Raw genomic sequence first — 22,258 nt, 5'->3', positions numbered from 1 at the left:
AAATTACCTCACTGATTTTCTGTTCTGATAATGCTGCCTCTCTCTTTTTGTATAACTATGTGCTTGTGCATATAGACACCAAAGATGAGAAGAGTGCATTGTCTGTAGCCTCTGTTTATAAAAGATCTTTTAAACGGAACATTCATTTATTATGGATAAATTGTATGCACGAAGTACAGACTACAGACTTGATATTAAACCAACGTAAAAATTAATGGTTTGTATCCAACACTCGGCGAGTGGAACTTCCCTTCCTCTCCTTTCCCCAAGCCCCCCTAAAATCTGCTCAGGGGGTGGTCCCCAAACCCTCTGGAGCAGATTTTGAGGGTGTATGGGATGGGGCTGGAGGAGAGAACGTCCACTGTGCAAGTAGCAGGACATCAGCATTGGCTAGAACCCCATCAGTCGTATCATTTATATGAGCAGAGACCATAGCTCAGTGGCAGAGCACACATTTTGCATGCAGGAAGTCTAAGGTTCAGCCCCTGACCTCTCCAGTTAAAAGGAGGCAATTATGAGATGAATGGACAAATAATCTGTCCTGGCATAGTGTAGTTTCCTATGCTCCTTATGAGTATCAACCCTGATGATACAATGTCAGAAAAGGGTCTTCACTTCTGTGAAAGATCTTTTTTCCAGTGAAAGCCTCTATTAGTGGTAAGTTTTAAAACAAACGAACAATTTCAATATTATAAAATACCATTCAGGTTGCGCAACACTAAAAGGCTCTTTAAATTTTATAAATAAAAAAATCTCCCACACAATGGGAAATGGATGCTGTTTGTAACTCAGAATCCTTTAACGCTGCAGAAACATCTGGAACTCTTCAAGGCGTTCATCCAGTCCACCCACCCAGTTCCCAAAACACTGTCTCAGTTTTGCGCATATTCCCAGAACTTTCCTACCCTTGCCGCCAGGATATATGTACATTTCACCTCACTCTCACTCAAGGGTTTAACAGAAGCAGGAACCTGTGGGCAGGAGGCAGATCTACTCTTGGTGTTCAGCCTCCGTGGTTTCAAAACTCTGGGCAGTTTATGAGACATATTCAACACCTGTCCATAAGCCAGAACAATCTATTTAAAATGTATATATAAAAATGTATATATAAAATCTAAGCATTGCACCTACTGTAGTTTGAAAAAATGTAAAGAATAGGGCCTAATAAGAATGCTAATTAATAACATGTCAGCAAGTTTCCCTCAGAGATTTAAAAATATATATATTTGGATGCATCTTAATATATATTTTTTCACGCCAGTGATGGCCACCCTTTGCCCCCAAAGACAATCATAAATAAAAGTGAACCTTCAAGCTTGCTGTTGTATGCAATTTAATTTGTCCTTTAAGTTTTTCTATCTGCTTTCGCACCCCCTTTCACAATGCATAGGCTGTTGTTCCATGACCTAGCATTATTAAATTGCACTTATCAATCATTCTTGCCAGGAATGCCATCGCCAACTCCATTAAAGAAGTCAGAGAAGTCTGGTTTCAGCAGTCCCTCGCCTTCGCAGACCTCCTCCCTTGGAACGGCATTCACACAGCATCATCGACCTGTCATTACAGGACCCAGAGGTGAGGCCTTATGAAAGTGCACCAATGGGCTTGGACTTTAACCATGGCGCCCCTAGCCATCAGGGTGTGCTATATGGATAGAGTTGCTGTTTCAAGTGCCTGAAGGTTTTGGATAGAGAGTAAACGAAGATTAGCTACCTTAGTCTGGTCTAAAGTGGTTTTGATTGCCTAGGAGTCAATGTGAAGAAGGAGCGTGGCTGTGTTTTGATTCAGAGTGAATTATATTTTAATATTTTGGGGTATAAGTCTTAAGTGTTCACTGTGTCTCATTCAGCAAGGAGCTATGCATTCTATTGCTTTGTCCTTTTAATCTTTCAACAATCCTGGTTTTTCATTGTGTGACATTTTGTATTTAGTTTGTAGAATTCATTGTTCCAGTCCACAGGCCCTCATCACCATCGTCTTTTAAGGTTTTAGATGACTTTTAGTAGCTTAGTTAGTTTTCATCAGTGTATTTGGGGGTGACTTAAAATAAAGCACTTGACCACTCGGTTTCCCAGGGGTGAATAATTGGTTAGAAATAGCTCTTCAGATTGAAACAGAAAATGAAGAATGCTGCTTAGTTAATTCACAAAGACCACATCTGTGCTTAGTAACAAGGTGAGGAAAATCACTTGGTTTCTGAGTCATCCAAAATTTGAGGAATTTGCACCTAGGAACTTAAAAAAATACCTTATTCCCTGCTTAGTGGCATTCATAAATAAACTTTTGCTCTTAATAGCTTTTATCACAGGCAATCACAAAATAAAATGGCCAGTTGTGATAGACTTATGCTTCTTCCTGCAGCATTTTGAACATACTAACCTGTTACACATATAACGCTTCCTAGGTATAATGTTTTTGATAAACAATATGTTCATATTAGACATGTCTACTCAGGAGTAAGCCCCACTGGGTTCAATAGAGCTTATTTCCAGAAAGGTAGGTATAAGAGTACAGCCTTATTGTCCTCTAAATTGCACTAGTATACATCTATATGCAGGCCAACCAAAGTGTCACAAAATAGTGTGCAAGCTTTAGAGTTCTTCAGAACTTTGAAAAGTTTGTAAATAAAAGGGGAAGCTGAAGGCTGCAGAATCACAGCCAATATGAGGGCTGAAGCAGCAGTGAGGTCAGGTCTGTCCGCCAATGTATCTGCCCTGCCCTGCCCTGCCCTCGCTTCCTCTTCACTTTTTCCTGATAAGCATCAGTGACTTCACTGCTGAAAGGTTATTGCTGTGCCTCCCTGCAACCAGGTGAGCCACCCCTGCTTTCAAAGAAGATATCAGGTATCTCCAAGACCTTTAGTATAAACTCAAAGCCCACCAAATAGCACTGGTGTGCAAGATGCCACCACTCTGAAACTTTGCATGGCTTTCAAAATTATTCAGACAGAGCAGAATGGAATTATTTGCAGTTAATTAGGTAGCAAGTTGCTGGGAGGCAAGCATGCATTTTAAAAATGCTCCTGATAATTGGTGAAAATAGAAAGGTATTCGTAGGATCAAAGTTACATTAACAGCATATTCAGCTGTACGCCAGCTGACTCTGAAACTCAAGGGCAGCCTAGACCCGGCTCCACCAGAGTATTGCAGGGCCATAGCTAAAGTGGTATAGGCAGGCTTAACATGGTGACGGTGCTCCGTCTGAGTGCTGCTGTTCCAGAAAAAGCTTTCAAGCAGTTACGGTGTTTTGGCTTTGCAAACATTTGTCCAGGCTAAAGGATAGAGCCACTTCTAGGGACCTTAGGATCCAGTGCTAGTGGGTATAGGTGCCACACTTTATACTTTCTTACAACTTTTAGACGTTTCATCCTGCCCTGGAATTTCCTGAACAGAAGTAAGGGGCAAGATGCCCCCTAGAGTCTAGTCCTTGATCATCTGCAGCAAGGCATAACTCTGGGCTTTTGTAGACATTTTGTCTTTCAGATGCACAGTGGCAAGTTCTTAGTTAAACCAACTGATTACTCAGTGGGGCAGAACCTCACCAGTAGCCTTGTGGTGGAGTCATTGCCACTTAATCGAGGTGGCCAGGCCAGGGTTGTGTAGATGCACCACTGGAATCAATGCAGCACTCCCACCAGTGTGTCTGCACAACCTCAAACCATAATTGGCAGCATCCTGGTATTTGGCAGCAACCCCAGAGTTCTAATTCTTATGTGTGCAAATAATAGAAAGTACCAAGGTTATATCAAAAAGTAAACCAAAAAATAAACTACTGCAGAGTGGGGTGGGGGAGAAAGCAAATATGTATCACGCCCACCTATTTTATGGATTTCTCAATCATAAACCCCTTATCAAGGTATTTTCAATAAAAATACTGAACAGCTATAGAAGAAATCTAGAAAATCTTTCTGTATTTTTTCAGAGAGCATTTTCTCTGAAAAAGTTCTGTATTTCAAAGGTGTATTGGTCAGAAGCTGCATCTACTGTTTTCTGCCCCTGAAATGGAGGTTCCCACTGCATATTCTCATGTATTCACTGTCTGTTGGCATGTAGCGAGGTTTCTGGGTGTTCTTTTAAACTTAATTAAAGGTGGGGGTAGGATCAGACACACTTCCCCCTGCAGCAACATGGATTAGAAAGAAAGAGAAAATGATTCCATAGGCACCAACTCTCTTAACCTGTGGTGGGGTGGTAATTATCAGCAGAGGTCACAGCTAGGTAGGGAAGGGATAACAGCCCTTCACCTCACCACATCCCTTCACCACCCCTACTGATAATTAGGTAAAGGAAAAAATTGAGACATAAATGCATGCTACACATTAAGCATAACATGTAGTTTGACCCTGATTTAGCAAGTAAGTGTCATTGTTCAACATCATTGGGCTCAGACCATCTTGGAACCTTCAACAGCAATTTCAGCCTAAGGAGGATTTATGCATTCTTATCCCTGGATTTCATGCTCACCTGGTCAGATTTCAAGAGGCTCCATGAAATTGCTCGCTGCCAATATCATGCAACTTTCTGGACTAGTTTTGCATTTGCTCGATACAGTACACTTTTAATGTTTGTTATTTATTAATTCTCCCCTCCTTCCTCCCAAAGGAACCCTGTTCCCTACAAGATAATAGCCCCAGGCATGTGGAGATAAAAATCTCAGCCAAAGGTAGAGCTGACAAGGTGGAGAACATGTAATGGCCATAAAAGTTATAGAAGTGTATAGATGTAAATAGAGTTATCGAGGCTACATCTCTTGGCAAGACATGGCATATCTACACTGAGAACCTGGTGTATGTCAACATGTATGTGACTGAAGATCGGTCATAGACAACACCTTCTACCCAAACATGATGAAGCTATTTGGGTTTGTTGTTCCATGGGGGATGGAGACTTCTTGGAAATTAATATCTCAATGTATCGTTACTTAGATTCATCCTATACTGTGGATATTCTCATAAAGGATGTGTGTGAATGCTTCATATATTATTGGATAAGAGAAAGAGGGTGTATGGATATTTTCAACAACTGAAACAAAGCCTAAGCACTTATAACTTTAATTCCTACTCGCATTTGTCCCCTTTCTCTATTATCTCATGTATAGCTCCCTTTCTGTGTGACATTTTCGCTGTCCACCTTTTTCTAGACTTTTCATATTTTCTTTCCTTACCAAATGTTGTAATCCTCTTGGGGCAGAGACCTGTATTCTTTTCTTCTTATTTTTTGTTATTCCGTAAAGTGCTTGTGTACTGAAGGAATCGTAATAATAATGTAGAATGCAGCCTGAATTAGTCTGTGGATTTAGCCTAAAAAAATACAGATGGGACTTCATTTGATGCATATATGCAAACACTTTCTGTGAACATTTCTTAAGCCTGGACAAAATTACCTGGCAGTCCAGTTTTCTTAAATTCTAAAACACTTTTGTTTGCAAAGCACCAGATGCATGAACATGGCTCCACAATACGATCTTGCTGCTACAAAGAGTTGCTGAATGAAACAGCAGGAAAGCCATGGCTCTCATACAGAAAGGAACAAGGCAAAGATTCCAGCAAACACCTGTGCTATAGAGAGCTGCATGTGGGAAGCTGAGCCCCATGGCAGTGCTCCTCTCGATTATTCATCACAGCTGTGATGTAGCCATCTGAAAGAGAGTGTGGGTTTGGCTATCAAAAGTATCAGCTGAGCAGTATGCACTAGTCCTGGTGTTTTATTGCCTGCTTTGTCTGTACTTATCCCAGGCAGATGAGGCATCATACTAGCTTTCGATTTAGGAATGGAATGGAATGGATTTTCTGCTGCAACAGCAAAATGTCATACATCCATTCACACATGCAGGAGGTAGATAGTTTCAAACAGACCTCTGTACTTCTAGCTTGTGTGAATCTCTAATTTCCAGCAGAAATATAAGCACTAGTCCAACAGAGCTGGAGCCTTTCATTGACTAAAGCTCTTCTCGTGCATTTTAACCCTTTTATGTTCCTCTTGAGGGGGGCGCATTTAGTCTTGTGCCTTCTTCACTCAACTATGAAGCTTACTGTATCATTGTGAGGCAGTCACTATCTTTCAGCTTATTCTAACTCACAGGGTTCGTTAAAGGAACTCCCTTATAATAGCTTAGCTGCACCAAATTCCACCAGATGCCATTCTCCTCCCAATAATAAATCTTTAAAGAGAAAGGTGCTGATTTGAAACATTCCTGGAAGTAACATCCAGTGTCCTGAAAAATCTTATTCTGTCCTGCTCACTTCTTCCACAAATAACTTTAGCTGGTTGAAATCATTGACATCAGGAACCAGAATTGCATTCTCTTTGATCTCTGATGTCTGTAAGCTGGGGCCAGGCCACTTTCTCCTGCCTGGGTATTGAGCTCTGAATTCTCACTGGCTCTGAATATCTGAGATGTTAAAAGGAAGATGGGCTTGGGGGCACAAACCAAAATCACCCCCCCAGTATTTCCCAATATTAAGGTCATCCTTTGAGTCTTTGTGCACATCACACCAAAATATGAAGTGGGTTTCTAATCATATTCAGTATCATGGTCCTGGAGTCAGCTTCCTCAACTTCAGGTGAAGCTCTCAGATGAACCTGTAGGGCCAGTTGCGCCTGGTCTGAAAATGTGACACTGCTCTCCTCTGAGAAGGACTCCACTGCAGAAGACCCAGGAAAACTTGAAGCTTCCCTTCTCCATTGCAGTAGGAGATTACTGGAGAAGCCTGGTTCCTTTAAGGAAAGCAGCATCTTGCAGCACAAGTGGGGCTGACAATTGGGCTGCACCTCCTGCTGCTACTGCTGTATAAGGATTCAGTTTAAGCCCTGTTTCTTGCTGGAGGAACTTCTGAGCATTATATTACCCACAGCACAGCCTGAACTCTGCCTTGTATTCATATCTGAACCTTGTCCCACCTTGCCTTGTCTTACATCTTGTTTGGGCCTTGCCTTGCCACTCTGTGGACTCTCAGATGAGCACAAAAACCTTGCTGTGAATGGTAAATAGTTTTTTGGGGAGATGCCTTTCCTCTTTTTTGGCATTGCACATGGCCACCTTAGTAAACGTGTGTGATCAAGACTATTAGGTTGTCTTGTCAGAGCTCTAGGAAGCAGCTTGTTGCAGAATCTGCTGTCATAGACCTGTTGGCACCTTGTGCTTTCAGGTGGCAAAAAATAAGTTGCCTTCAGTTGGACTGTGGGAAGCTGAAGGACTAAATGAATGGATAGCATTCATTGCAGTATATTGTTGACTTTTTAAAAATTGATGAGCTACAGTTGATGCTGTTCTCCTAAATTTTCATCCATATCCATAGTGTATCATCAGCACATGCCCAACTGAAACTGTGCCTACCACTTTCAGAACCATCAACAAATAAAATGTCATTGGAGAGTAAACAGTGCATGGTAACCATATGTGGTTGCTCCATCTACTATTGTCTTCGACTGGTGGGGCCCTGAGGCTCAACCTAAATTGAGCCATCAACATTATTTTTTCTCCTCTTCACGTGTTTTTTTGAAGATAAGAGGCAATTGTAGGGAGAAACTGACAAAGAAAAACACTGTGCAAAGCCCCTGATATAAATGGGTATTGGGCTCACCACCAACACCCACACTCAAGTAGCTGCTGGGCAGCCTTAGTACAGGTGACTCCTCTGTCAGCTCCCTATCTTAAATTTCCCACAATTCCCCAGAATGCCTGAAGAAGCATTGCCCCAGTGCCTTGTGGGATGTAACTGCTACCTGCTCATGGGATAGAGACAGGAGTTCCACCAACGTAGGAGGGGACCCGCTTTTCTAGTGTCCCCCTCAAACCTGGAGTTCCCAGGACATAACTTATGTTTAACTGTGTCTCAGATGTGAAAAGTTTGAAGACTACTGAATTAAATATTATGACAGCTGCTGGGGAAGATATTGCTATAGGATTTGATTAGAGACTCTTCCCTGTTCTGACTTACAGAATTTGTGCTCTTACATTCCACTCTGCAAGCAAGACGCTGGCAAATAGTTAAACCTAGACCTAAATAAAAGTCAAGAACCGTGTAATTAAAACTCTACCTTTATTGGATTTTAAAGAGTTGCCCTGTGACATAGGAAATATTTAGATGAGTAGCTTATTTAACTGATTTGTATGTGAGTGAACAGCTTAGAGGACTACTACCCTAAATTAACTATAAGGCCACCCACTGAGATTGCCTCGTAAAGGATCCTGATTGCTTAGCTTCATTATATGCAACCATTCAATAAAATGCTAGATAAATGCATAACTAAAAGCTCTATTACACTAATAATTTGCGCAAAGATAGATGTGTGGGACACCATGCTGGGTTAATTTGTCATCCCTGCAGCAAACTTCTAGAGATGGCCTTTTTAGTGAGGAATTGTGTTAATATGTTGTTCCACTGAGGACATGTTAGAGCAACAAGATGACTTGGTCCCTTAATCTTTTAAAGAGGCAAAAATGCCCTGAGAGGAAAGTGGCAGGGAGAAGAATGGGGGTGATTAACAAAGTGGACCTAGATTTAAAGTTACCCTGACAAAAGAGACTTGATTCCGCCTATATAAGGGAAGTGGGGAGGACAGTAAGAGCGGGGAGGCATTTTTTTTGAACACAGTAATAGGATTTCATGCATATCTAAAATAATAACATAAAAATTGAATACTCTTAGACCACAGTATTTAGCCTGCTCTTTTGCTGATTACATATTCAGTTTCGTTGCTTTTCTTTGATCTGTCCATGGAGTTAAACTGTATGCTTTGAACAGAGTACTGAACTGTAGTATTTTATGCTAAATTTCCTTTTATGCTAAATTTTCCATCCTGCTCAGACATTCACACACCAAAGTCCATTATTATATTTAAATCCAGAACCCATGTTTAAGCACCAGAGCTCAGGATTTCCAACCTCTCGTATTGACAGAACCATAAATCACATTAAAGTTAAGTGAATTACTGTACCATGCAACTATAGCTGTAACAATGTTTATGTAGTATCAGCTTACCATCTGCAGAATGGAAGTGAGGAGAAACACTGATATTCAAAATGGGACTAGGAGTCCTAATAACTTAGCAGCAATCTATCACTCTGGATTCATTGGTTCCACTAATATACCCATTTTAGTATCAAAGCAGAATTCTATCATTGCACAAACAAAATATGACATTATTTTACAAGTTTTTATTTAATACACTGCATTCAAGTGTGAAAGAATTTATTTTTTGAAAATTTTTTGTTGAAGCTACTAATGAAACCCAGTACAGACAGTCTGAATACGAGCCTACAGTACATAATATATTTGGTTGGATTTAGACTTAGTCATGCTTAGTGCAGACTCATTGAAAACAAGCCATGACTAACTTAAGTCCCATTGAATTGTGTGGGTCTACACAAATATTTCTGTATTCAGTACTTCAGGCATAACGAACCTGATCTTTTTGATGGTGACACCCATCGTCCCTGAACATTAGTCATGCTGGTTAGGGCTAATGGGAGTTGGAGACCAGGAACATATGGGAAGCCACAGGTTCCTCGTGACAGCTATAAGTAGAAAGAGTATAATTTTGCTAAACAAACAATTGCAGCAGCAGCAGGCCTTAATCTATCATGTTCTTTATTCAAGAGGTTGTCAGGAGTCCATTGAGCTCACCCAAATATCTGAACAATTCATTTGGCAATGCATAGCAGTTTCCATCTTTTCAGCAGAGTTTGTTACATTTTCATCCCATCCTTCCTCCAGAAGCTCTGGGTGGCATTAATGGTTCTTCCCCACACAACTACTCTAGACTCTGTGGGTTGGATTTGGCTGACAGATGGTGACTGGTCAAAGGTTGCCCAGTGAGTAACCCACTGAGTGAAAATTGTCTGATCATCTTCAACCTGGGCCCAAAGTAGCTAGTTGCTTTAACGCTGAAGAAACAATGATCACTTGGCAATAGTTCTTTGTTGAAGGCTACCATAGAACCTTGCTCTCATCTTAGCAGACCTCCTTCAGCTCTTTGCTTCAGTAATACCAGCTCCTTAGTTAGATCTTCGGCTTCCCTTTAGAAGTCAACCTCTGCTGCTCACTGCTGTCCCTTCTATCTAAAGGAGTGCATGCTAGGCACAAGAGGGTACCAGCCTCCAAATCCTAGCCCACACAGGCCTCCTCCCTCATTTAAACATGGTTGCAGGGAGAAAAAACTTTGGAATGGGAGGAGAGTTAAAAGTCTGGAGAGACAGACTGTTTGCACAAGGGAGGGTGCAGAATCCCAGCTTCTGCCTCTGTGGGGAGAATTAGGCCATCCTCATTTGCATGTCGTTTAGGGTTAGAGCAAGGTTATGACAGAGATAGACATGTAGAGGAGAAATGGGCTGACTGAGGAAGTCCTGGCAGAGAGAGAGATGCTTATCACCAAAGCACACACCTTCAGAAACAGTGAGTTAACCAGCTAGTCCCTTTCTTTCAGCCTAACCCTTTTTACAAGGTTGTTGTGAGTATAAAATGGGATGGAGGAAATACGGGTATGGCACACTGAGAGCTTCTGAGGAAAGTGGGATAGAAATGTAATGAAATAAATGAATGAATAAGATCCTAACATCGTTCTGTGTACAGCCTTCATTTAGGTCGGTTTCCATATAAATCAGAAAATAGTAGCATACCCTATGTCTTTTATTTACTGCTAGTTGCTCATCTGAATTATGTGTATATAAAGTTACATTCAATGAACAGAAGGTGTAAGGCTGCAGGGTTTTTTAGGACTGCTGAAAGAGTTAGACATTTTATTTAAGCACATTTGAATAAGAATAAGCAAGAACAATCTTTAAAATCTCAGTTCTTCAGAGGTGCCTTGTTAGTTGGTGCTTCTTTTAATCTTTGATTGGTAGAATGTAGGAAGAGTCGGGAAGCCAGTTGTGATCCACCTCCCATATCAGTCGGTGGCAAAACTACCATTGATTAATGGAGCTGGATTGTGCCCAAAAGCTTTAATTTTTTCAAGCTGTTGGTTCATACTTCTGTTCTGTACCTCTTGAATTGCATTATATATATAGAAGTTCAAGTTCCCTTCAAAACTCCTGGCCTTTTGCCAGCTTTCCTTATTAAAAAGTCACTCTTCTTATTTCTGATCAACACAGCTGTTGCAGAGCGTTTCAAAGCATTTCACATCAGCCAGCATGGTGGCTTAGCCAATTAGTACTCTAATACGGTCATTTTTGAAAACAAGTACTTTCAGGGTAGAAAGGGTGGGATACATCTTACATAATTTGAACTGGCACTTGCTTTGCTTTAATGTTATGAGAGAGGTTGCAGATCACAGTGAGCTAAAGCATCTCAAAAAGATTGAAAAGGAAGTATCTAAGGAAACGAACTACAACAATGTTTCCACTTTAATGCCTTTTAACAAATACTTTTCAATTGTAATGAGGCTAATTAGGTCTTTTTTTAAAAAAAGGAGCTGATGGTACATTCTCATGCTTCATTGTGACTTAGCTGTTGCTATTTTTAGAAAGAGGAATTCATGTTTAATGAATTTGTTAATAAACTTAGATATATTTATCTGCATTGCTTTTATCTTGTACCTCTAAAACCAATAAAACAAAGCATCCCAGGGAATTATTCTGTCATCAGAACATGGGAATTGCTCATGCTTCCATTCTATCCCATAGTTCCCATAGTTATTGAATATTGGAATAGAATACAATAGAAGGAAGGCCTGACAACAGGGGTATTTCCACTGGGAGTCTGAAATTTGACCTGTATAACTTCATGTGCCTGTGGAAACCTGCAAGCAAGACATGAGCACAACGGCACTCTGCCCACCAGCAACTAGCGTTCGCAGGAACACTGCTTCTAACAGTGGAGGTTGGACAATAGTCATAATGGCTAGTAGCCGTTGATGGCCTTGTCCTCCATTCATTTGCCTAACACATTTAAAGCCATCCAAGTTGGTGGCCATCACTGCCTCCCGTGGGAGCGAGTCGCATAGTTTAGCCATTCACTGCTCAGTACTTTCTTCAGTCTGTCCTGAATCTTCCAGCATTCAGGTTCTTTGGCTTTTATGAGAGAGAGAGAGAGAGAGAGAGAGAGAGAGAGAGAGAGAGAGAGAGGGAAACCATTTCTGTATCCACTTTCTTCATGACATGTATAATTTTATGCACTTGGTTACGTTGCATTGCATTTGCCATTTTATTGCTCATTCACTCACAATATGGAGCTCCTCACAATATCTCTTTTTGGGAGGAGGGGGGGACCAAAAACACTGAATATTTTGTATCATCTGCACACCTGTCCTCATTGAGGTTCTGACTGTAGAACTGAGCTGACCTTGGAGAAAAGATGCTTCATGAGAGGGGGCAAATGGAGATGTGCATGTACTCCTCACCTGTGCATCCATATTCCTGTTGGCATTAGATCCCTCCATCATTTTCTTTCTATGTAACCAGGATAGATTTGGGTTTAAACACACTGCATCCATCTGTCACATCAACTTTGGCTGTCAGTTTGAAGCTCTGTCTGCAGTATTGGAAGGGTAAAATACTGGCCTTCCGTACAGAGTAGTTATAAGGATTACAAATGTATATGAAGTAACCTTAGTGTTAAACAGGGACCTGATCTGGCGTTTGAAAGCCCCAAAGGCAGTCTCTGGCCCTCATCACCACCACACTCCACACAATGATTAAATAATATTAAGGGCTGGGAAATTACATAGGAGTCCTTGGTAGGCCATTCCCCTTGCCCTATCACCTCCTTCCCAACCAATTTAAATAAAGAGCACTGTTGCCAAAGTGTGTATAGACTGAAATTTGCAGTTTCCAGCTTTTTGGAACCAAGGGGAACCACCTTTGAATAGTAGAAAAGAAGACAGCTGAAAGAGTGTTCTGGTTGAGAAGTTGGGGGAACAGAGATTGAGGAAACCTCACCTGTTTTGGTATGTTAGAAGGTTTTGGAAGACAAGCACTGCCATGTGGGGAAGGTGTCGTGCTTCCCACCTAGCACATGCAGAAAGAGGCTCTTAGGTGTAAGTCAGAAAGGGATATTTGTTCAGGGCAAGTGACAGTACAGGCTCAGCAGCAGATATGGAGTTCAGGGGTCACAATTCAGGGGTTTGGGTATCAGAAATAGACTGAAACCATGAAGGTGTCTCCAGAACACATTGCTTGCCCCCACCTCTGTTTCCTGCCAGCCACTCCTGTCCAGCTTCCTTTAACCTCCCCATCCTCCACCAAGCAGATGTACAGTAGAGGAGGAGGAGAGTGGGCTGCTGAGGAAGAGGCAGGGTGGCATTTTCTATGACTGGTTGTGATGGCAGATATAGTTCCAGTGAAAGCAAAATGCAGAGGGTTGGTACATTAGGGTCAAACAGTGAGGGGTATTTCCAGAAAATGCTGCTTCTGTTACTTTCTCCCCCTCTTTAAACCCAAAACTGGTTTAAAATTATGGGTGTGGCTTTCTGAGCGTTTGCTGGGTGGAAGTTAGGTTGGAGGGACAAACATCCCTGTTTCCTATGATGCAAAATTTCTGAATGAAAACATGCTGCAATATTTAAACAATAAAATTTATAAATGCTTCCGTAAAGGTCAGTATTGTGGTTACACTGGTTACCAAAGAGGAATCATAAGATTGAACTGAAATGTTTTACTACTGAGCCTCTTGGGCTTGCCAATCGGAAGGTCGGCGGTTCGAATCAGTGTGACAGGGTGAGCTCCCGTTGCTCTCTCCCAGCTTCTGCCAACCTAGCAGTTTGAAAGCATACCAATGCAAGTAGATAAATAGGTACCACTGTGGCAGGAAGGTAAATGGTGTTTCCATGTGCTCTGGCACTCAACACGGTGTCCCGTTGCACCAGAAGCAGTTTAGTCATGCTGGCCACATGACCCGGAAAGCTGTCTGTGGACAAACACCGGCTCTCTTGGCCTGAAAAGCGAACAAGAGTGCCACACCCCATAGTCATCTTTGACTGGACTTAACCATCCAGGGGTCCTTTACCTTTTTACCTTTTACTTAGCCTATTATCCTCAGTCACACGTTACAGGTGCATGCTGCAGGTACATCTAGAGCTATAGTGCCCTGCGTGTTCTCCAATGCTTCAGCAACTCTAGTCAGTAATGATGCCTATAGCAGGTGGAGAGGTTTCATAAATGTTTGAACTTGTAATAGCTTTCCTTGTAAATGTCACTTCCTGAAAGTTCATATGCAGCTGTTCACTTCATGTCCCGTTTAACAGGATGCCGAGGACAAGCGATTGTCACTTTTTGTTAGTAGCACAAATATAGCTGTTGGGAATTCCAGCTGTTGCTGCTGGATCATTTCTGACATACTGCAATATTTTGTAAAATAAAGGCTACACTGTGCTATCTTCTTCTTGTGCTAGGTGACTTGTAGCTTACATAGACCAAAAATGTCTGTGCATGTGTGTGTGAGAGAGCATCAAATCCTTCCTAGTCTTTATGGTTCTCAGTAGAGGGAGGTGCACTGTGTAATATTACAGAAACCTGGAAATTGACCAGCAGTAGCAGAGCACCTGCTTCACATGCAGAAGGTCCCAGGTAGGGCCGGGAATGTCCCCTACCTGAAACCCTGCAGAGCAGCTGTCAGTGAGTGTAAACAGTACTTGACTAAACAGACATCATCCTGCAGCATTGTTGCAAAGCAAACATGGCACCAAATTATTTTTTATAATGGTAAGAAATTGTGCAATAAATCATAGGATTCTTTTGTTGCGGAACAAGTGACAAATCACAAAAATATATTAACTGCACCCACCCTGTCTTTCTCACCATACCTGTATACAGAGGTAGTGAAAAACTAGGAAAGTGGAAAAAACCTGGTTAAAGTAAGAACGGCACACGTTACACAATGGCTTAAAGGCATTACAATTTTATTATTTTTCTCCTGATTAATGCAACATCTTTGGACACATCGTTTCATGTATATCAATATTCTTCTGAAAGATCTTTAAGCTGCAACATGCAAACATGGGGTGATAATTTGTGGGATTTTAGGGTTGTAGCCAATGCTACTCCAACTTGGAGTAGACATAGTGAATTTAATAAGCACGACTAACTTGTGTCCATTAATTTCAGCAATTGTACTCTAAGTAGAACTTAGATGACTACAACTCTGAGTTCTGAGTGTGGCAGTGATAAACATTTTATCTAGTAATGAAAATTACAGTTTCTCAATAAAAGAAATTATTATTTGGTAACATATGATGATGACTGTAGAACATACTCAATTCAGTTCCAGGAAAAGGAAAAGGAAAAAAGAAGAAATTCTGCAAGGTTTATTACCATTCAACAGTGTGGGTAGAGGAGCTGTTGTTTTAGCATTTGCTGTTTGAACACGTACAAATAGAAACCAAACTATTCTCAGGATGTGGCTTGGATATGCTGTACTTGGTTATGAAGCCTATGATCAAGACAGTGCTTATTGTCACAATTAGGCTGCACAATTACCAAATGGAAGGGGCTAGCCAAAGTCATGGTCCAATCCCTTTAGTTTGCAACTGGTGTTCCAATTTGTAGTTGAGCTGGATTTATAGAAACAGAAGGAAAGTGGAGTGGAAAAGGAAATTGATATAGTTGGATGGGCTTGTCAGAATCAGAGCAAGAAGCAGGGTTTAGCACAGCTGGAAACTAAAGAATAGATGGTGCCCAGGTGAGTTTGGAGAGTTGTACAGAGTCTGGAAATGAAGCAGTTATGTAGTCTGAAATAATAGTAGGGTAGATGAGATATGCAGAAGGCAGCTTCCTTTTGTTCTAGCTAATCAGAAGTGATGTCTTAGGATGACTGTAACCTACTTGATATAAACAGAATAGCTACTACTGGCTGACTTTACAAAGTGAATGTATTTTGGGTCAAAGTCATGTTTAGCACCTAGACAGCTCTTTTCTGGAGATGGAAAAGGTCTGTACCTTCAGTGACCATGCAGGTTTAGTTATCTACTTCTATGATAATCTGGGCTCCAAATATGTAGCTGGATTTCTGTCACTACTGGGTGTGTTGTAGCAGTTAGTATGGGCTATTTCTTCATGGGGAAAATAAATATAGGGTAGTATATAAGTTTTACTTAGAGTAGACCAATTAAAGTGAATGTTAAGTCCATTAATTTCAGTAGATCTGCCATGAGTGAAACTTAGTTGAATACCACTCATAGCCCAACATAGGAGCCAACTCCTAGGGGCTGAGGACCATTTGGGCCCCCCATAAAAATATTTGATGGGGCCACCCCCCAAACTGATGGGCATTGTCATTCAAATGCTGTGTGTGCACCATGTTATGTGATCTATTATGCAGGGCAGGGCTTGCTTACCTGCCCCCCCCTCAATATTTTATTCAAGTCGCCTGTAGCCCAACTAGTATGAAATGAAGGATTTGTTTCATTTTGTTAAAAAGAGAAATCTTGGTTACAATCTGTCTAATGTCAGTGAAACACCAATGCAAAATGCTGCCACTTTATTTTGGTTTAATCTTCATTCAGCTATTGCTTTGTCCTGCCAAGTTGTATATACACCCAACGTATTAAGCATGCTTCCAGACTAATGCAGTCTATTCTCCTGTTCACGTAGTGACTTTCAAAACTTTTATTGAAGCAGTTCTTTGTGGTTTACAAATGCAGTGCATAGGCATAGTAAGATATAAAAGTTTAATAGTGCTGGTTGAGAGAGGATGTCTATATACTTGGTCAGAAATAAACCCTAATGTGAGAGGAGCGATAGCATACAACCCCAATGGACTTCTGTGATGCAGTGTGGTGAAGTGAAAGAAAATCAGCAAAATTCAAAAAAATTCCGGATACATTGGCTTATAGAGGAATAAATGTGAACATATGACATTTTCCCAGTATTCCAATTCCAATAGTATTGTTGCTGGGTAAATGTACATCCCACTCCCAGCAGATGCATTTTGGAGTGCTGTCTTCAATAGGTTTGTGTGAGTTACTTGGAAAACCACCTGGATAGTGCCCTATTCATGAAGAAGGTAACAGAGTATAGATCTACTCGGTAGACAGCAAATAAAATTTAAAACTGTTATCTGTACCATAGGGCTATATTACTGCATGGTACCATAGAAGAAAATATCTGAGTCTTTGCCACATTTTCTTCTATAATTACTATCATTGTCACTTGAGTATCCATGCATATTTCATTGTTCCGTGTGCCGCCCTTGTCTCCTGCCATTAATTATGGAGGAGTGAATAAACTTGCCCATTTTGGAGGAATTGGTGTGCAGGGGTTGATTCCTGTTCAGTGTGGAGAAATATGAGATGCATACAAGATGCATACAGGAATATCATGTTACTCACGGAAAGGTAGTAGTTGAACCACTGTATCTTAGTTTCAGCCTCCTTTACCTTCCCTAATACAAAAATTCTGCTTGTAGTATTGTTGTAGGGGTTACTGAGAGCCAGTCTATACATAATTTTAATCCATTGCATGTGAATTCACTATCTTAGATTCCTAAAATTGCCCTGGAGTCACATTTGAATGACCAGTTTTCACTTAGAAAGGACAAAATGAAAATGTTAGTTTACATGAAAGCAAATGACTTAGAAATCATATTTCTCCATTGAGCCGAAAAAGTGACATACACAAGGGCTGCAAGAGCATCATCATTATATTATTGCCCATTTATAGCCCAAAATAAAACTGGTCCCTATGTGGAAACCAGAATTATGCAGAATGTCAATTAAATCAACTGTAATCTCCCAAATACATTTTTTATTGCTCGATTCATTAGAAAGGCTCTTAAGGTAATGAATAGTCGTCACTTTTACCAAGGACTTCTGGCTCCTTTATAAATGATGACCACTAAAAATGCAGAAAAGACATTTTAAAATCTGGCTGCATTTAAGCTCTGCCTTTATATTTGAAGTGCTACAGAACTCAATATGACTTGATGTATTATAAAAATCTGTACCTAGAACATCAGGCACATACTCTGGGATGTATAGATTTTGGGAAGACTTTTTTTTTTTTAGTGGGGAGGATTTTTTTCTTTTTAAAAATAAAGAGCTATATTAAAATAATTGAAGTTTCTATATAAATAAATTTATAAATTTGAACTGTGTTTATCTAAGTCCAAAAATCAATCCCTTATAACGCCTTCTTTTCTTTCTTATAGCAAGTCCACATGCAACACCATCGACTCTTCATTTTCCAACATCACCCATTATTCAGCAGCCTGGGCCATACTTCTCACACCCAGCAATCCGCTATCATCCTCAGGAGACTCTGAAAGAGTTTGTCCAACTTGTCTGTCCCGACGCTGGTCAGCAGGCTGGACAGGTGGGGTTCCTAAATGTAAGGAAGCCATTTTATTTCTTCAGATGCTTTTGTTTCTGTGCCAAATAACCATGAAATTATGCTAACAAGTGTTTTTTACATATATAAAAACAGGGCCTTAAGTTTTCACTGCTACAAACTGACTATGAAGAGTGATCCAGCCAAAGATATCCATGTTCAGGTCCCACTGAATGTGACTGAAGTTCAGTTAATGTGTTTTTAAACTGCTTTATTTTTACATGCTAAACTTTCTGACTTGTAGCCAGTTGTATTAGCAGCTCATTGCCATGTTGGTCATTAGCGCAACTGTAGCTTTCTAGGCAAAATATCATATCATAGAATATTGTGTGTTAACCCAGGATATAATGCTGGCAGCAGCCACTACCTTTTTATAATGGGATTGCTCAGAGAATGTATTGCTGCTGCTTCTTTTGACTAACAGCAGCTTGGTGTTATGTCCTAATCAAGGCAAATTTGAGGTTAGACTTAACCATGGTTTATGCAAACCATTGTTTATGAAACCATTGTTTCAATAAACCATGATTAAGATGAACAACAATTTAGGGGCTGGATATAATTCTAAAGTGCAATTAATTGATAATGTATGCAAAAGCTTCTAATCTCTTAGCAGCCACTTCACAAAAGAAGAGAGGGGAAATCACATTAGCTCTGAAATTTGGTCACATACAGCTAGGCCATATTTCACTTATTTAGAAATTTTCTCAATTGCTTTATATTGAAAAGAATCTTAAAGTGATGTACAAAAAGAGAAAGCAATATAATACAATTTATTGGTAATCTGATAAAAAACTATTTCAAAATTAGCAATGACCTGGATTGTCCTTCTAGGAAGGTCTGGTAAAATAAAAAGATAGGGGCTGCTATACTAAAGCTCTGCACTATGTCACCACATAGGTGACCTCAGTGGCATGCAGCACTTCAAAAAGAACCTACCCTCATGACCACAGTGACCATACCAATACAGAGAAAGTAAGGTAGTCCTCAGGAACCCGAACCCCAATTTATTAAGGATCTTTTAGACCAATATTTAAATCTGACCTAGTAGCATATTGGCAGCAGTGTAGTGCCCTTAGTACAGGCAATAGGTTCTTCCAGTTGGCAGCCAAGCAGTCATGTTCTGGACTAGCTTCTGGATCAAGTCTACAGGCAGCCACAATTGAGAATAAAATGACAGTAATTGGTGGCATCCCAACCCAACATCCAGTATAACAGCATTTTGTGTGAACTGAACTTCTAATTCATCCTTTAGGAAGACTTTCACCTGCCGTGGTCCCAAAGATTCAGCTTCATGCTTTCTGACTTCAGCACTTCCAAGGTTAACAAAATACCTTGTAATTTTTATTAATTATTTCTTTAGACAGGAGAGTAAGGAACAGCTGTTTCAGATCAGCCACATTCACTTTCTTTTAAAAAATGACTTTCTTATAGCACTTTAGATTAAGCTGACCAGTACTTGAACTCAAGAAGATAAAAGTACAGATTCTTATAGTTTGTTATTCCTGAGAATTGTTATCTTTTCTCCTTATCTCTCTGAAAAATTAAACAGTGCTCCAAGATTTTTGGTTGAGCAATCTCAGGTTGTTGTTTTTGTCAAACTTAGTAATTATCTTCAGGTTATTGGAATAACACTCCATTTGTATGCAGAAATGATTAACTCTGTGTACAACCTTATCTAAAATAATGCTTGGCTTTCTTGCGAACAGTAGGGCAGAACTGAAGAGTAATGATTTCCCCAGTTGTTTTTATCCTTTACATTTCCAATAGGTATAATACAGTGTAAACAGTTGCTTTTAGCACCCAGTTTGTTACCTAAACCTGATAAAACAACAACAGCATTGCTTTGGATCCAAACTATAGCGTTGGATCTAAAAGCCATGAGCAGAAAAACAATATCCACTAAAGCAGTTCTGCAAATATTTAAGAGTGCATGCAGTGTTATAATAAGTAGGTTTTTCTATAGCAGTTTTCATGTGTCTGCTTGGGCGGGAGATTACACAAGATATGGCAAAAATGGAATAACATATTGAAGTTTGGACTACACAGTTACTAGAAAGTAAAACCCAATTTAGAGGAACTTAGACTGCTTTCTCCTCCCACAATCTACTTTGAGGGACTTCTGGTTGCCCAGTTCAGAGTGGGAGATACTAAGGACTGCAGCAGAGAAGGGTAATCCTCAAAAAAATTGTTCTCCTCTTCCACCAGACGACTCTTGCAGAAGTAGCACAAGGAGAATCAATTGGATACCACCTATTGCTTATAAGCAGTAGAGCTATATTCTTTAAGTTATTATTAATCAGATGACTGACTTCACTCTACTCAGGAGATTTCATTCACTGGATACAGGAAGTCAAAGTGGTCTGGTATGATGCTGGCTACACCACTTCTTTAAGCACCTAACACCACAAAAATTGGCTGAACTTATGACTTATGATTTCTTATGAGTCACTTCGGAACAGTATCATAGCCTTGCAAACTTGTGAGTAATAGCATTCCTTGAAGTCAACAAAGCCTCTCAAAGGAATTAAATGGATTTAGCATGTTTTAAGCTTCAGATCCCATGTGAAATATGCATTCTGCAGCATCCTGGAACTAAAGATTTCCACTATACATATTCTCTACATTTAAAGAAAGAGTTTTTAATCTTCATCCAGTTACAGAATACTAAAGAATATTGTCAGCATTTTTCACAAAATCAAACCACCTGATTCATTCACAGTTTGTTCTCATTCAGCTGTGTCATGGTGCATATTTGTACCATCATATGATATTAAATATTTAAAACAAAGCAGATAGTGTTTTCTAACAGAATGATATTAAAAAATTGAAACTCTGAGCTGTACAGCTCTTATGAGGATCAACAATGGCTAATTATTAAAAGAATAGTTGGGATTATTTCAAAATGTGAAATGTCAGTTTTACTTTCTCCTCAATTTTCTCGTTTCTTAGTAAGAATAATGTATAATGTAAGGTTGCAGTCTTAAACCCAGTATTGATTTCAGTAATTTTGAAGATTGCGGCCTAAATCCATTTGAAACCTTGGTATGGAGGTTGCCCCAACTCTTAGAGGCAAATCCAAGGTCCTAGTGAAGATTAACAACAGTAGAGCTATAAGAATATTGTCACTGCAAAGGTGATGCAGCTTAAGGTTTTTTATTATAATCGGTTCAGGGATCTGCTCTTGTGCATAAGATACAAACTTCCAGGAAAATAATAGAAGGCAATGACCTTGTTTGCAAGTAATGCCAAACCAAGGAGGTTTGAGCTGCAACACATTTTCGGTTCATGCACCTCCTTCTCCTCTGGCATGGGAGTGAGGAGAAGAATGGAAACTCCCACTGCTATTTTGGAAACTCAAACTTCTATTTTAGAATAACTGCCATTTGTCTGTTGTCCAAACCTAGAAAATGGTGGTTAAAGTTAACTGTGGTTAGCTAAAACAAACCAGTTTCAAACCATAGTTTATGAAACTGTATTGTTTCAAGTTGCCATAATTGAAATCACCCCAAGTATAGGGTTTGGACAACATACTAAACTAAGGTCAACCTAAAATGAAAGCAAAAGTTTCCTTACTACAGCATAGGAGGAGAGAGGAGCACGCAAGCCCAAGCCTTTCTGAGGCTCATATGTCCAAATTTGCCTGATGCCTTCAGTTTTCATATAAGGAAAAGGGGGTGGGGGAGTTGATAAGTTTCTCCTTTTTTCAGTTAACAAAGAAATGGCTTCCATAAACTTGATTGTCCATCTGCAGTTCCCTGCACCATATCCAATGTCATTCCCAAGGGCCACCCAAATCTTGGGAATAGATTTTCAGGGGGCTGAAGAGGGGAGGAGAAGGGGTGAATGTTCTTCTTCATAAATGTATAGCTTCTTCCATTTATAGAAAGGACACTAGCATCCAAATCTCTTTATAAAAAGATTCATTTCAATTTCAGCTACCTGTTTGTGTTTTTCTTTAGCACTGATCAACTGTTCTCTTGGGACAAGAGGCAGCTAA

The 22,258-nt window shown here is 40.1% G+C and overlaps 1 protein-coding gene across 17 annotated transcripts in view; it reads left to right on the top strand.

Moving 5' to 3' along the window:
• The window catches only part of NFIA (nuclear factor I A), a 406,395-nt gene that overhangs the window by 343,289 nt on the left and 40,848 nt on the right, over positions 1–22,258 (top strand). For 4 of the 17 annotated variants that reach the window (XM_083621271.1, XM_083621262.1, XM_083621275.1 and 1 more), the window contains exons 7-9: positions 1,447–1,575; positions 18,083–18,261; positions 19,514–19,579. In XM_083621271.1, the coding sequence (XP_083477397.1) occupies positions 1,447–1,575; positions 18,083–18,261; positions 19,514–19,579 (374 nt within the window). The remainder of the gene's footprint in view (positions 1–1,446; positions 1,576–18,082; positions 18,262–19,513; positions 19,580–22,258) is intronic. The other 13 variants (XM_083621272.1, XM_083621263.1, XM_083621277.1 and 10 more) reach the window with 5 other exon arrangements.

The sequence above is a fragment of the Podarcis filfolensis genome (assembly GCF_964270895.1).
Source record: "Podarcis filfolensis genome assembly, chromosome: 6".
Lineage (NCBI taxonomy): Eukaryota > Metazoa > Chordata > Lepidosauria > Squamata > Lacertidae > Podarcis > Podarcis filfolensis.
This window is presented reverse-complemented; position numbering and strand designations above follow the sequence as displayed.